The 15306-nt window shown below is 42.4% G+C and overlaps 1 protein-coding gene across 2 annotated transcripts in view; it reads left to right on the top strand.

Annotated features, from left to right (window-relative positions):
• The window catches only part of LOC124711649 (cytochrome P450 6j1-like), a 38428-nt gene extending 25201 nt beyond the window's left edge, over nt 1–13227 (top strand). The window contains exons 6-8 of one of the 2 annotated variants that reach the window (XM_047241836.1): nt 1205–1423; nt 7398–7649; nt 11813–13227. In XM_047241836.1, the coding sequence (XP_047097792.1) occupies nt 1205–1423; nt 7398–7649; nt 11813–11985 (644 nt within the window). In that variant the 3' untranslated portion in view covers nt 11986–13227. The remainder of the gene's footprint in view (nt 1–1204; nt 1424–7397; nt 7650–11812) is intronic. The other variant, XM_047241835.1, reaches the window with a different exon arrangement.
• Nucleotides 13228–15306: the final 2079 nt, after the last annotated feature.

Genomic DNA, 15306 nt, shown 5'->3' with positions numbered 1-15306 from the left:
GGGATCATAAATTTGTTATGCTTTCTAAACTGGAGATCTTATATACAATAATTAAATATAAGACTTTTATACATCAAGTTGCGATTACACGAATTGGAATAATGCACCTCAGTGTGATATTTTCAGTCAGCTGAAAGACAAATAGATTAGGTGTGGTAGCAGCAAGAACATAATTAATGTACCTCGTAGCTGCTTTTTCTTACGCATAAATAATCTGCTTTGGTCTGTGACGACAGTTACGTTTTAAAAGTTACATAATATCTTACCGTGAAGTTCTTGGACAAAAAATATGTAATGTCCCTCATCCACAAACTAAGCTTTCAGAAGTTCAACAGCTCTAATGGATGTTTTGATAATCTCAGTTTCGCTTTCCTGAGTATTACTTTTCACAACGAGGCGAATGGAACAGTGGCTGGCTAACATTTACTCATGTATGTTCCTGTCACTGTATTTCATTACCAGGCGGTACATATTGACGATGAAGCATCTTGTTGCTTTCACACTGCCTTGGCTCTTCTAGAATTCTCCAAATAAACCTTCCCAACCATCGACATTACGTGATCGTTCCACTTCATTAGCTGTGCAACACTACGTATTACGGAGGGGTTACTTCAAACCGTTGTTACACGAAACCCCTGTAAGCTCGGAAGAGGAATTTGATGGTGGGGTCCTAGCTTCACGCCCTTCTGTTCAACAGACAACAAGTGTTACAGTGAGACGGTGGGAAAATTTTATTCACTCATTAATTAATATAGGAGATCGTCGGTAGACATTTTGAAGTTTATGTCGATTAAACAACGAAATATTAGTTTAGGTTATTTGTTATATTGGTGTACTATACGTAAAAACTCATAACAGCCAAATGAAAGTATACTAACTCCTGTGTGTCACCCTGCTTGATGAGAAAAGAAGGCGGCCATCCTTTATGAAGGAACCACCCTGGCATTTACCTCGACTTGTTTAGAAAAATCACGGAAAAACGAACTGTGGCGGCTCTATGGGGATTTTAACTGACATCTTTCCAGATGTGACTCCAGTGTGCTAACCGCTGTGCCACTTTGCTCGGCACGTCGGACGTTTCGGTGACGTTAATGAAGGAGTGTTATTGGCCATTACGAAATGTCATTACAAATGAAGCAGGTGAAATAATTTGTTCAGTGAGAGACAGTGGAGACGTAGAACCTTTGTTTCTTTTTGTGACCAGAATTCGACCAGAAGGACGTTGTGGCGCAAGTGCTGACCTTCCTGTCGGCCGCCTTCGAGACCTCCGCCTCGACCATGATGTTCACACTGTACGAGTTGGCCCTGAACCAGGAACTGCAGCAGCGCATCCGACAGCAAGTGAAGGAGGTGGCCGCCAAGCATGGCGGCATCACGTATGAAGCGGTCGCGGAGATGACCGACCTCATAAACACCGTCAACGGTGAGTGTCTCGTCATTTATTCTTTTATCCTCTAGAGCTTTAAGGAAACACACAAATCTGTAGCTACAAATAATACTTACAAATCACCACACAACACCCACTGGGTAATTATAATTAAATTGACATTGTTCCGACTGCTGCAGTGCAGGATGTATACTGTACGTCGCAGGATGCTTGAGGCATCGTAGGTATGCTCGTTAATCGATGCACTGCCAGAGTACGCTGAAGAAATAGTAGTTCCACTTCCTGCCACCAGGTGAAAACACGGCGCTGTAAATGTGAAATCTTTCCTGTTTTGGAGACCGTACACTGTTTGTCTCTTGGCGACATGTGTTGATTTCTTTTGTGGAGTGACTGTTGGTGTAAAGTGTTAGGAAGGTTGAGGTTTACTATATAAAACGCAGTGACTGTTGAGAAGAAAGACACTGCACTTCTGGTAAAGTTGTTTAATCAGAAAGCTGGCAATAGCAGCGCTACATTTCTGGAATATCGCCGACAGAGACAGCTGCGAAGAGGCTCCATGTCAATAAATGGGCCAAAGAATGTGATCAAGAAATCTGTAGAAACAAGTGAGTTAGGTAGTGCAGCAGGAAGAGAGAGGCGGCCCATTCCCATGACAGATGTTGATGAAGTTGTTGATGCCTCAGATTCTGCAGCCAGTGCTCAAGCTGCATCACGGAAATTGTCTCTCCAGCAATCAGCTGTTCGAAAAATTTTGCGACGCATTTTACACCGATATCACTACAGGATTCAGGATGTGCGCCAAATGCAGCCCCCAGACAGTCTACAAAGACTCCACCTTTCGTTTTTTGGCACTCATGGAAATGGATGTCACGTGGCTGGGGAAAATTCTTTGGACGGACGAGGCACATTTTACTCTGAACTCTAACGTGAATGCACAGAATGGTCGCATATGAGGTTCTTCTCCCCCGCATGTTGTGCAGGAGAATCCAGTGCACTAAAGTTATGTGACTGTGTGGCGTGGTTTCTTAAGCTCCTTCACTTTGGGTCCGTTTTTCTTCGAGGAGAAGGTATCTCAGGTCCCTGTTTGGTGTACAGTGACATCTGCACATTATAAGGACCTCCTTGTACAATACGTGATTCCAGCTTTGCATAAACGCAACTGTGTCCACACAATTATTTTCATACAAGATAGGATGACACCTCATTTCTCTTGCTAGGTGAAAAATTGGCTTCGAGAAACTTTTGGTGACGACCGCCTCATCTCTAGGCGATTTGAAAACGTGTGGCCTCCCAATTCCCCCGACCTAAATCCTCGTCACTAGTGGTTGTTGGAATACCTGAAAGATCGTCTCTATCAGGGATGCATTCGGATTCTTTCTGATCTGAAGGATAGCATACGACGACATATCGTTGTAATTACACTGGAATGCTGTGAGCAACTGTCGACCATGCCATGTTACGGATGCAGTATGTTGCTGAGTCGGGAAAACATATTGAACACATGTAACAACTTACAACCACATCCTAATAAACGTGCTAGAACCACCGTTATCATGTGTTTGACCCTTCCTCACCTTTTCCTGCACCCACACCGTATTTTTCTGACTGTTTCCAGCGCTACATTTTCACCAGTTTGTAGAAAGTGGAACTATATTTTTTTCAGCATACTTCGCGAGTGCATGAATGTATCTACGTCGTGTCAGCAGCGTGCAATGCACAGCCTCCACTGCAGCCCTTAGAACAACGTCAGTTTAATTCCAACTAAGCGGTACATCTACCTTTACGCCTCACATGCCACCATATGATGTTGGTGACGGGTACGTAGTGTCCTTGATGAATTTCATTTTAAGGGCACATTTCTGTGCCTGGCGTTTCGTCATCTAATGCTGAAGCCATAACCAGAGGTTATAAAGACTCAGACAGCTGCCGCAAATTTAAACAAGGCTCTGAAAGAAAGTTGAACCATTTATATCTTTACACGCAACGGACAATCCGTGACTCAAAATAACTAAAAAAAAAAAAAAATCGTTTACAAGGCGAAGAAAGCATCCTTCGTTGGAATGGGGATTGTGAGCAGGCAGTAATAATCGTGACATGAGAAATTCAAAACATGGAAAACTAACAAATCAGAACATGGCATGCTCCTGGATAGATGAAAAGAAGCTTCAGAGTTAAATAGACAAAAAAAAAAAAAAGACATATGAGAGTAGTCAACTCCGTGAAACGAAAGAAGACCTCCAAACAAACAATACCAGGTCTGTTTATAAAAACTTTTAGAACAAAGCTAACTGGATACCATCCCAAGATCGCTGCTTCAAGAAGGAAAGCGGACAAGCCAAGAAAACTACAGAAACTTCACAATTATATTTATGAAACTTCTCAATTGCCCTCATCCCACAGAAAGGTGTAGTCCACAAGTAGCCCTAAAACCCAGAAGACAACTGTTGCATGTCTTCCATAACCAGATAACCCGCATTCCTTAAAAGAAATTTGGCAAATTGAGAAAATTCCAGAAGAATGAAGAACCCCTTTGATATAGTTGCTATATGAAGAGGAAGACAGAATGAATGTTACGATTTATAGGAGGATTTACATTCTCCCTGTCACGCACATCATTCTGCGTCAACGTCTCCAGGAATGAGTATAGCTGCTACCTGGCTGCAAAATTGGCGAATATCGAGCAGGTTTCATACCAAATAGGTTTTGCCTAGAACAACCTTTAGTTCTGAAACTAATTCTCTGGCATCAACGTATTTATAATAAGAAAGTAGATCGAGTCAAAAGTTTTGTAAAATCTGGGAAGGAACAATAGCCTGTAACTCTCTCTCCCAAATTCTGAGAAAGAAGGTGTTAACCTGAAAACCGTTGCAGTTGTTAGTGAAACACTAAATGATTCAAACACTAAGTTAGAATTCAGGAGAGAAATTTCGGAAAATTTTGAAAGTTCAACAGGAGTGAGAGTAGGTGATGGACTCTACCATTACATTTCAACAGTGTGTTAGAAAAAGTAATCTAACAGTGCCGAAACCTAAAATAAAAGTTTAAAATTGACGAACAAACCAAAATAAAAGACCTGGTATTAGGACGCTTAGCTTTTGCAGACTGTCTGGTGATTCTATGTCAGTGCAAGTAGTGTAAAAACAACAGAAACTCTGAAATAAACAGCACGGATATTAGGACTCCAAATATCAACTGAAAAAAGTACATGCAGCTGCCTGGGGACCATAGATATAAAAACTAAATACGTAAAAATCGAGAGAATTTCTCACTTCAAATATTTAGACGAAACCAGTCTGGAAAGAAACGTGGAAAAGATTGGTTAGGAAATTTGTGATCACTTAGTGTAAACAACTTTCAGGGTTACGAAAGACATCTATAACAAAAAATGCATCGCAAAATACGCCAAACTGAGTCATCAAATGAGAGTGTCTTTGTGGGACTGAAATACTAGTTTTAAACAGAAAACATTGAAGAAATCGATAAAAGAGAAAGAATATTAATCAAGGAAATTTTAGGTGCAAATTATACTGAAAAGAGAACATACATGTCAAGACCAAATAAAAATATTGAAAAGCATACCAGCATTAATTTCGATATAAAGAAAGGCTAAAATTGCAGGGGCATATCAAATGAATGGAACCAACAAGATTAACTAGATAGGTTGTGGAATTCTATAAAAGCTGCAGTAAAGCTAAAATTGTAACAATAAAGTTTTGGTGAAATTAGAGAAAACCTAAAGCAATCAGAAGCAACACAACTGGCTATAGCAGATAGAAAAAAAAATTCAAGAATAAATTCAACGTTTGGGTCGTTGGCCTGGCAGTAGGACCTAAGACGAGCGGAAAGCTTGGTCTGGCGAGCGGAAAAGATTACATTCTGACAAAATGACAGTAATATAGGAGAGAAGAAAAGCTAAAAGGAAACCCCTCGGTAATGCTCCTGTTGTCCAGTAGCACCCAAACGTGAATAATAATAATATTTATACCAATAATAATAATAATAATAATAATAATAATACAGGATCAAACAATAAACACTAGGTATTACAGCAAGCATATTATTAAAGATCCCAATACCACAACGGATAAATGCAGACTTTGTAAACAACAAATAGAAACAGTAGATCACATCACAAGCGGATGTACAATACTAGCAAATACAGAATACCCCAGAAGACATGACAATGTCGCAAAAATAATACATCAACAGCTTGCCTTACAACATAAACTTTTAAAACAACACGTTCCTACATACAAGTATACACCACAAAATGTACTGGAGAATGATGAATACAAATTATACTGGAACAGAACCATTATAACAGATAAAACAACGCCACATAACAAACCTGACATCATACTCACCAATAAAAAGAAGAAATTAACACAACTAATCGAAATATCCATACCCAATACAACAAATATACAAAAGAAAACAGGAGAAAAAATTGAAAAATACATCCAACTGGCTGAGGAAGTCAAAGACATGTGGCATCAGGATAAAGTTGACATCATACCAATTATACTATCAACTACAGGAGTCATACCACACAATATCCACCAGTACATCAATGCAATACAGCTACATCCAAACATATATATACAGCTACAGAAATCCGTAATTATTGATACATGTTCAATTACCCGAAAGTTCCTAAATGCAATATAACACATACCGTACATTTAAAAGGAAGTGACGCTTGATCAAGGTCCGCGTCACTCCATTTTTAACCGGACTTAACGTCTGAGAAAGTGAAGACAATAATAATAATAAGGATTCATGATTGCAATACAAGATCAAGCAATAAACACCAGATATTACAGCAAGCATATCATTAAAGATCCCAATAGCACAATAGATAAATGGAGACTTTGCAGACAACAAATAGAAACAGTAGATCACATCACAAGCGGATGTACAATACTAGCAAATACAGAATACACCAGAAGACATGACAATGTAGCAAAAATAATACATCAACAACTTGCCATACAATATAAACTAATAAAACAACACGTTCCCACATACAAGTATGCACCACAAAATGTACTGGAGAATGATGAATACAAATTATACTGGAACAGAACCACTACAATAGATAAAAAAAACGCCACATAACAAACCTGACATCATACTCACCAATAAAAAGAAGAAATTAACACAACTAATCGAAATATCCATACCCAATATAACAAATATACAGAATATAACAGGAGAAAAAATTGAAAAATACATCCAACTGGCTGAGGAAGTCAAGGACATGTGGCATCAGGATAAAGTTGACATTATACCAATTATACTATCAACTACAGGAGTCATACCACACAATATCCACCAGAACATCAACGCAATACAGCTACATCCAAACGTATATATACAACTATAGAAATCTGTAATTATTGACACATGTTCAATTACCCGAAAGTTGCTAAATGCAATGTAACATATACCGTACAGTTAAAAGAAAGTCACGCTTCATCAAGGTCCGCGTCACCTTCGATTTTGAACCAGACATAATGTCTGAGAAAGGAAAGTATAATAATAATAATAATAATAATATAACATAATTTTTACGATGCAACAAGTTTTTCCTTCGACTGGGCTACCCTAACTGCTCCTTTTTTAAAGAAAGTGTCAAAAATTAAGTTATGCAGTGCTTTCGTACCGAGTTAGATGGTATTAGTTGCTTTTAGCTATCCTCCACAAAAATTTGTTACGTCACTGTGAATGAGAGCTGATTGTGACTTCCGACAAATGTTAGTAATGTTGGTGATAATTTCGAAAAAAGGAAACTCGATGCGAAAACTTTAATCTCACTAGAGGACTTAACAAGGTACGCTAAAAGTGAAATAACTGATACGAAAAGAGGAAGATAATTTGAAGCAATTATATGTTGAAGCACACTGTGTCTGTTAAATTACACGTGAACAGATCTACAAAAATGGCGGAGGATTGGACAGAATAGTACGACAGCTCTGCTGACGGACTCCCTTACGTGTGCTGCTCGCAGAGGCCCTCCGCATGTACCCCGTGGTCAACTTCCTGGACCGGCGCTCGACGCGTGACTACCAGATCCCCGGCACGTCCGTGGTGCTGCCCAAGGACACTGGGGTGGTGGTCTCGGTGCTGGGCCTGCACTACGACCCCAAGTTCTGGCAGCAGCCGCACCGCTTCATGCCAGACAGGTTCAGCGAGGAGAACTCCAAGGGGCGGCCCAACTACACCTACATGCCCTTTGGCGACGGGCCCAGGCAGTGCATCGGTAAGTACTGTACTTCCGTCACTCGCATAACAAGTTACGTGCATTATATGAGTTATTTCTGGAAACTTTCTTGGATCATTAAGTGGATTCATCACCAGATCACTAAGTTACCGGGTGCAGCATACTACATTAAGGACGTCACACGATGAAACAGACATAGAAGGTCGTCATAATCTACTTCTTCTGCTGCTTACAGCCTGTTCCGTCTTCACTAGAGCCATTCAGTTCAGATGGCTCTGAACAGTATGGGATTTAACATCTGCGGTCGACAGTCCCCTAGACTTAGAACTACTTAAACCTAACTAACATAAGGACATCACACACATCCATGCCCGAGGCAGGATTCGAACCTGCGACCGTAGCAGCAGCGCGGTTCCGGACTGAAGCGCCTACAACCGCTCGGCCACAGCGGCCAGCAGAGCCATTCAGTCCTCAGTCGTCCTACATCTCTCTTTCCTGTTGTACTGACTACTTGTTTCACTAGTTTGTCTTCCTCCACTATGTTGCTATGCTGTATCAATTTTATGCTTCATTACTCTAGTTTTGTTCATATGTTCGTACCGTTTTTCCATAAGTTTAATAAACACGACAGATAGGTATCAGATGAAGTGACTAAGGGGCGCCAGACGGTGTGGTCGAGCGGTTCTAGGGGCTTCAGTCTGAAACCGCGCGACCGCTACGGTCGCAGGTTCGAATCCTGTCACGGGCATGGATGTGTGTGATGTCCTTAGGTTAGATAGGTTTAAGTAGTTCTAAGTTCTAGGGGACTGATGACCTCAGATGTTAAGTCCCATAGTGCTCAGAGCCATTTGAACCATCTGACTAAGGGGCGTGGGAAACGACTTCCCAACCCAACTGCTCTCTACGGTTTTCTGTCGGTCTATTACAATGCGGGCGGGCGTTATCATGGAGTAGCAGCACTTCCCGCTGTTTCAAAAAATGGCTCTGAGCACTATGGAACTTAATTGCTGTTGTCATCAGTCCCCTAGAACTTAGAACTACTTAAACCTAACTAACCTAAGCACATCACACACATCCATGCCCGAGGCAGGATTCGAACCTGCGACCGTAGCGGTCGCGCGGTTCCAGACTGTAGCGCCTAGAACCGCTCCGCCACTTCGGCCGGCTTCCCGCTGTTTTGCTGGTCTTTGTTGTTGTTGGACTGCGTCTGCAGGGCGTCTCAGTTGTTGGCAATAAACGTCAGTAGTGAAGTTACAGCTTGGACGGAACCAGTTCGTAGAACACCACACCGTCGCTGTCCTACCAGATGCATACATTATCTTTTGTGGATGTGTACAGGTCTTTGTACAGAGAGTTGGTTTTTTTTGGGGGGGGGGGGGGGAGCTCAACCATTCCTTTCCTTCCGTTAGCATAAAGCCACCATTTCTAGCCACCGGTAACGATACGGGATAGGAATGGTCTGTGTTGTTCACTAGCCAATTGATGACGAGCAAGCAGAGATTCTCATATAGCCTCCCGCTGATTTCTGTGATTTTCGCTTACAGAATGCAGTGCCCATACACCAGACTTTCGAACCTTCCCCACTGCACGCAACTGTCGCACGTTGGTGGAATGGTCCCAGTTCATCACATTCGCCAGATCTCGGGCACGCCGATATGGAACGTTGTAGATTATTGCGTTTAAACGATCTTCATCAAACCGCGAAGGTCTTCTTGAATATAGACTCACTAACGTCAAATGATCCTCCTTAAAACGAGAAAATCATTTTCTTTCTACGCCCTGTCCAGTGGTATTATCCTCCCCCTCTCGTGGGACCAGTTATCCTCCCACAACGCCTCACAGACGAGGCATGTCTGCACTTCCTACAGATGTGCACAACTATAGACCTATATCTCGAACGACGATCAGTTGTAGAATTTTGGAACACGTATTATGTTCGGGTATAATGACTTTTCTGGAAACTAGAAATCTAATCTGTAGGAATCAGTATGGGTTTCGAAAAAGACGATCAGGTGTAACCCAGCTCGCGCTATTTGTCCACGAGACTCAGAGGGCCATAGACACGGGTTCCCAGGTAGGTGCCGTGTTTCTTGACTTCCGCAAGGCGTTCGATACAGTTCCTCACAGTCGTTTAATGAACAAAGTAAGAGCATATGGACTATCATACCAGTTGTGTGATTGGATTGAAGAGCTCCTAGATAACAGAACGCAGCATGTCATTCTCAGTGAAGAGAAGTCTTCCGAAGTACGAGTGATTTCAGGTGTGCCGCAAGGGAGTGTCGTAGGACCGTTGCTATTCACAATATACATATATGACCTTGTGGATGGCATCGGAAATTCACTGAGGCTTTTTGCGGATGATGCTGTAGTATATCGCGAGGTTGTAACAATGGAAAATTGTACTGAAATGCAGGAGGATCTGCAGCGAATTGACGCATGGTGCAGGGAATGGTAATTGAATCTCAATGTAGACAAGTGTAATGTGTTGCAAATACATAGAAAGAAAGATCCCATATCATTTAGCTACAATATAGCAGGTCAGCAACTGGAAGCAGTTAATTCCATAAATTATCTTGGAGTACGCATTAGGAGTGATTTAAAATGGAATGATCATATAAAGTTGATCGTCGGTAAAGCAGATGCCAGACTGAGATTCATTGGAAGAATCCTAAGGAAATGCAGTCCGAAAACAAAGGAAGTAGGTTACTGTACGCTTGTTCGCCCACTGCTTGAGTACTGCTCAGCAGTGTGGGATCCGTACCAGATAGGGTTGATAGAAGAGATAGAGAAGATCCAACGGAGAGCAGCGCGCTTCGTTACAGGATCATTTAGTAATCGCGAAAGCGTTACGCAGATGATAGATAAACTCCAGTGGAAGACTCTGCAGGAGAGACGCTCAGTAGCTCGGTACGAGCTTTTGTTGAAGTTTCGAGAACATACCTTCACCGAGGAGTCAAGCAGTATATTGCTCCCTCCTACGTATATCTCGCGAAGAGACCATGAGGATAAAATCAGAGAGATCAGAGCCCACACAGAGGCGTACCGGCAATCCTTCTTTCCACTAACAATACGAGACTAGAATAGAAGGGAGAACCGATAGAGGTACTCAAGGTACCCTCCGCCGCACACCGTCAGGTGGCTTGCGGAGTATGGATGTAGATGTAGATGTAGATGACACTGCTTCCCCTGCTGGATGACGTGCCGGTGAAGGTACAAAGGACTATGTGGCTGCTATATTACGCTGCTCCAGCTGACTGCTCTCTTGAGTATGGAGCTAAAACAACGGTAGAGGCAGAAAATTCCCCTTACCTAGCATGTTCTCAAGGGCATTTGAATCACTAAAACCTACGCTGTCAAAGATCTGTTATCTGTACCTTCATGTAGGAGTGCTGTATGACCTTTCTCGCTCCTTTTCCTCTAAAGGATCGTTTCATACACTTTGTTCCCTTTCGGCAAAGTCACCATCTATCTTACGTTATTATCTTATATTAGGTTTGTTGGATAAGTTGGTAGGGTTTTTCTTTTGGACGTTGGTACAGATTCATTTACCGATTGTCAGTTTGTAGATGACTGTTACTATTTTAGCTTACAGATTGTCATTTTATCACTTGAAGATAGTGAGTGGAGCTGTAGGTGCTAGAAAATGGAGTGCCAGGTGGAGAGAGTTCATCACATTCGCCATATCTCGAGCACGCCGATGTGGATCATTGTAGATTATTGCGTTTAAACGATATTCATCAAACCGCGAAAGTCTTCTTCAATATTGAGTCGCTAACATCAAATGATCGTCCTTAAAAGGAGAAAATCATTTTCTTTTCACGCCCTGTCCAATGGCATTATCCCCCATTTCCGACGTATTCTTGTGGGGGCCACAGCACTGACAGAAAATGGATTTCTCCTTTTAAAGTAGAACCGTTTTGACATTAGAGACTCTCCATGATCAGAAAGATCTTCGGCGTTTGATGAAAATCATTTCAATGCATTAATACACAATGGTTCATGTCAGTGTAGTCGTGATTTCTATAGTCGTGGGAATCGAAAATTACCCCAGCGGTGGCAAACTGTTGTAAACAGTGAATGAGAATATGTTGCTGATGTGCGCCTGTTATGTTTATTAATCTTGTGGAAAATCATCATGAACTTATACACCAACCGTAAATTTCTCCATAGTCTTACAAACACACCTTTTTTTTTTTTTTCAGGGATGAGGGCGGGTCAGATGCAGGTGCGTCTCGGCCTGGCGCACATCCTCAGCAACTTCGTCGTCGGCCCCACGGCGTACACGCCAGTCCCGCTGCCTCTGGACCCCAGGAACTTCATCCGAAGACCAGAAGGGTCGCTGGTGCTCAGCTTCCAACCTCTGACGGCGCAGTGACACGTCGTGTGTAGCCAGTGTTCCACGTGCAGCACCTGCAAAAATGGACCGCCACCGTTACAGCTCACACGTCGTGCATTACTTTTTATTTTTCAGCTCGCTCTATGTATGACTTTTTTAGAGCTGTGTACTGGGAAGAGTTGCAAAGAAGTGCGAGGAACGTCCAGAAATGCGTCTCACGGGAGCCAGGAACTAAGTTACGTACTGTTATGCAAGTCACAGGTGCTGCTTCATTTGCAACTATATAAGTTATTGTCATGGCAATGTTTCCAACACAGGACATTATTTGTGCCTGTTACACATATCTCATGAAACAGGTAAATGTCTGTAGGAACCATGCCACATTAGCATAATTTCAGTATATCTGTATAATCTTTAAATATACTTGATTCTGCTGTGCATGCGTATGTGTAAGTCGTGTACTCATTTGCTTCTTTCTTTAATGTATAAGATGTCGTAAATAGTGCGGGAATCCCGCAGTATTAGTAATCGTTGCTAGAATAGCTCTGTTACACTGCCACTGCTATGTAAACATTACATTATAGGGCGGAAATTACACAAGACTGACAGTCTAAAATTATAAGTTGAACGTAACTCCCATTTTTTTCCTGTAGACCGTTTCACTGCACTGTTTCGCTTTCCAAGGGCTCTCGAATGCCGTTAAGAGTACGTAAGTCTGTTCTTAAACCAGATAGTAAAAGTATTAACGACACAACAAAATACTCGTTTCTTTGTGCACCATCACATGCCGTAAACTTTGTGTTGGTAACTTGATTTACTCGTGAAGTACTACTAGGTTTATATTCTGTATGTATGTGACTGCTTAAAATTAAGTTTCTGTCTATGTTTATCTCTCTGCGAGACTCATGTAAATTTTGTAAATTGTAAACTATATTTGATCAGCCAACTACTATAAACAGGTTGTCTTGAAGGAATGAAAACCCTTTGCTGCGGGTCTACTCTCCAGAATGTTGATGATGGTAGAGAGGTTTGGAGACATTGCTCCGATATTTTTCATAGGAGAATCTTGTTACAAAATGGGAACCTCGTACGTCACACCTACATCGACTAATTGCATTTTTATGAATCACATGGAGTACTGTATACGTAGCTATATTCAGTCATAGCACAACAATTAAAATAAGAAAATAATGTAATTTTTAACACATAAATGATATAATTTTTGTAAATCTCTTTGATGCGAGTAACGAAAAAACTGAAAACTGAATTAAAGCAATTTATTATAAAATTTATGTGTATTGTTCAACGCATTGTAATTCTGATTCTTTGTCTGGTACACTTAAATATGAGGGTTGGAACTTAAATAGTGACAACTATTTATTCACAACCGATGCAGAAGAGTTACATGTTTGCGCCTGTTACTGCCCTCCAAAGTAGTCACCAGCGTTGTGTAGAACCCGTTGTCAGCGACGTGGAAGGCGTAATATACCGTTAGCAGAGCCTGTTCTGTTAATGGCGTGAATGGAGCAGTCTACTGGCTATCGAATCTCTGGAACAGTTCTGAAGCGAATGCCACGAAGTGGTTACTTCATCTTCGGAATCAAATCAAAGTCACAAGGACTTAAGTCAGGGGAGTATGGTGGATGGCACAGTACTTACCAGTCCCATCGACCGAACAGAGCAGCCACAGCTTGCGCTGTATGCGCCCGCCCATTGCCGTGCAAAATGACGGGTGGGCTGCGCAGCAAAGCTGGTCGCAGGTGGTGCTCCAAAAACGAACAGTAATACTGTGCATTGACGGTCTACCATGGAGGAATGTAATGCGTTAGGATAACACCATCACAGTCGTGCACGAGAATCACGATAACTTTTACCATACTGGGCCTCTGACGAACTTTCGACTTTCGCGGCGACCCTTAATGACGCCATTCGTTGGATTGGCGTTTCAGTTTTGGCTCGTACGATGTAGTCCATGTCTCGTCCAGTGTTACAATATGGCGTAAGAAAGCCTCTCCTTCGCGCTCATAGCGCTCCAAGTGCGTCTGAGCAGCGTCGTAACGCATCCATTTCAGCATTTCCGTCAAGTCATGCGGAAGCCATTGTGATGCAATTTCTCGCATGCCCAGGCGTTCCTTCAGGATGCGAAGCACAGCCGAATGCGCTAATCCGGTTTGGTGGGCGACCTCACGAATCGTATGGCGTCGATCACTGTCCACTGACGCGGTAACAGCATGCACTTCTTCAGGGACTAGCGTCCGATGCATGTCTGCCACAGTTTGCCGACCTTCGTTGACGGCTTTTACCCAACGTGCCACTGTTCTGTAAGGCAGTGCCGACTCCCCGCACGCCTCTCGAAGACCTTGACGACACCGTCGTTCTATACGACCTCTGGCACGTTCAATCTTGATCCAGCTCCGTTGTTCCTGTTTCGAATAGTGACACCGTTACGTTACACCGCTCACTCACAAGTGACTGTTTCCCTCGACTGTTTACACCCCGGTGACGTGGGACGGGCGAGTCCATTTCTCGGAGGAAAGGTAGGTATGTCAACAACGTGTGCTGTCAGCGACAATAGTAGGTTCCATTGCGTAGTGGCCCCACAGCAGTGTTGCCACTATTTAAGTTCCAACCTAAGTATTAAAGAAATACAAGGAACAACTTGGGAAAACATGTACTGCATGCACCGTGCTCATCAGTTCTCCTTCAACACACGTTCTAAATGAAGCATAAGGATATGAATAAACAACAGATATAAAAGTACAGGACAAATTTCCCTGGCTGACACAAAGGCAGCGTGTAAATAAATAAAATTTTGTTTACATTATGTTGGTACATGTGATTGAACATTGCATCAGTGCCCATTGCCCCCTCCCCTAAAATTTTTGGGAAGCTTGTGACTTGTGTGTATGGATGTAGTGACATCTCCCTCCTGCGAGTTACCAGGGCCTCATTGCCTACACGCCACGTCGCCGGTGTTATCCATGCCAAAGATGGACTTACCGGCTATTAGGCAGGTGGTCATAAAGCTCTGGCCATTCAGAGCTGTCTTGTGCACATCCACATGCTTCAAGCCTTATGCATCCGTCTCTATCTAGCATCGCCCTTTAATATAATTTTCATTTGCGTTTGGCATCTCGTTTGAGTGTCATCAGTTTGTTGGTCCATGGTATTGGTGAGCGTTTTGTGTTCTATGCTCTCGGTACTGATGTGTTTCGTGAATGTTGTATTACCCGTGTTAGTTTGTGTGCTCTGTAATCGATACCTCCATTGAAACTTCCTGGCAGATTAAAACTGTGTGCCGGACCGAGACTCGAACTCGGGACCTTTGCCTTTCGCCGGCAAGTGCTCTACCAACTGAGC

The sequence above is a fragment of the Schistocerca piceifrons genome, chromosome 8 (genome assembly GCF_021461385.2).
Source record: "Schistocerca piceifrons isolate TAMUIC-IGC-003096 chromosome 8, iqSchPice1.1, whole genome shotgun sequence".
Taxonomy (NCBI): domain Eukaryota; kingdom Metazoa; phylum Arthropoda; class Insecta; order Orthoptera; family Acrididae; genus Schistocerca; species Schistocerca piceifrons.
This window is presented reverse-complemented; position numbering and strand designations above follow the sequence as displayed.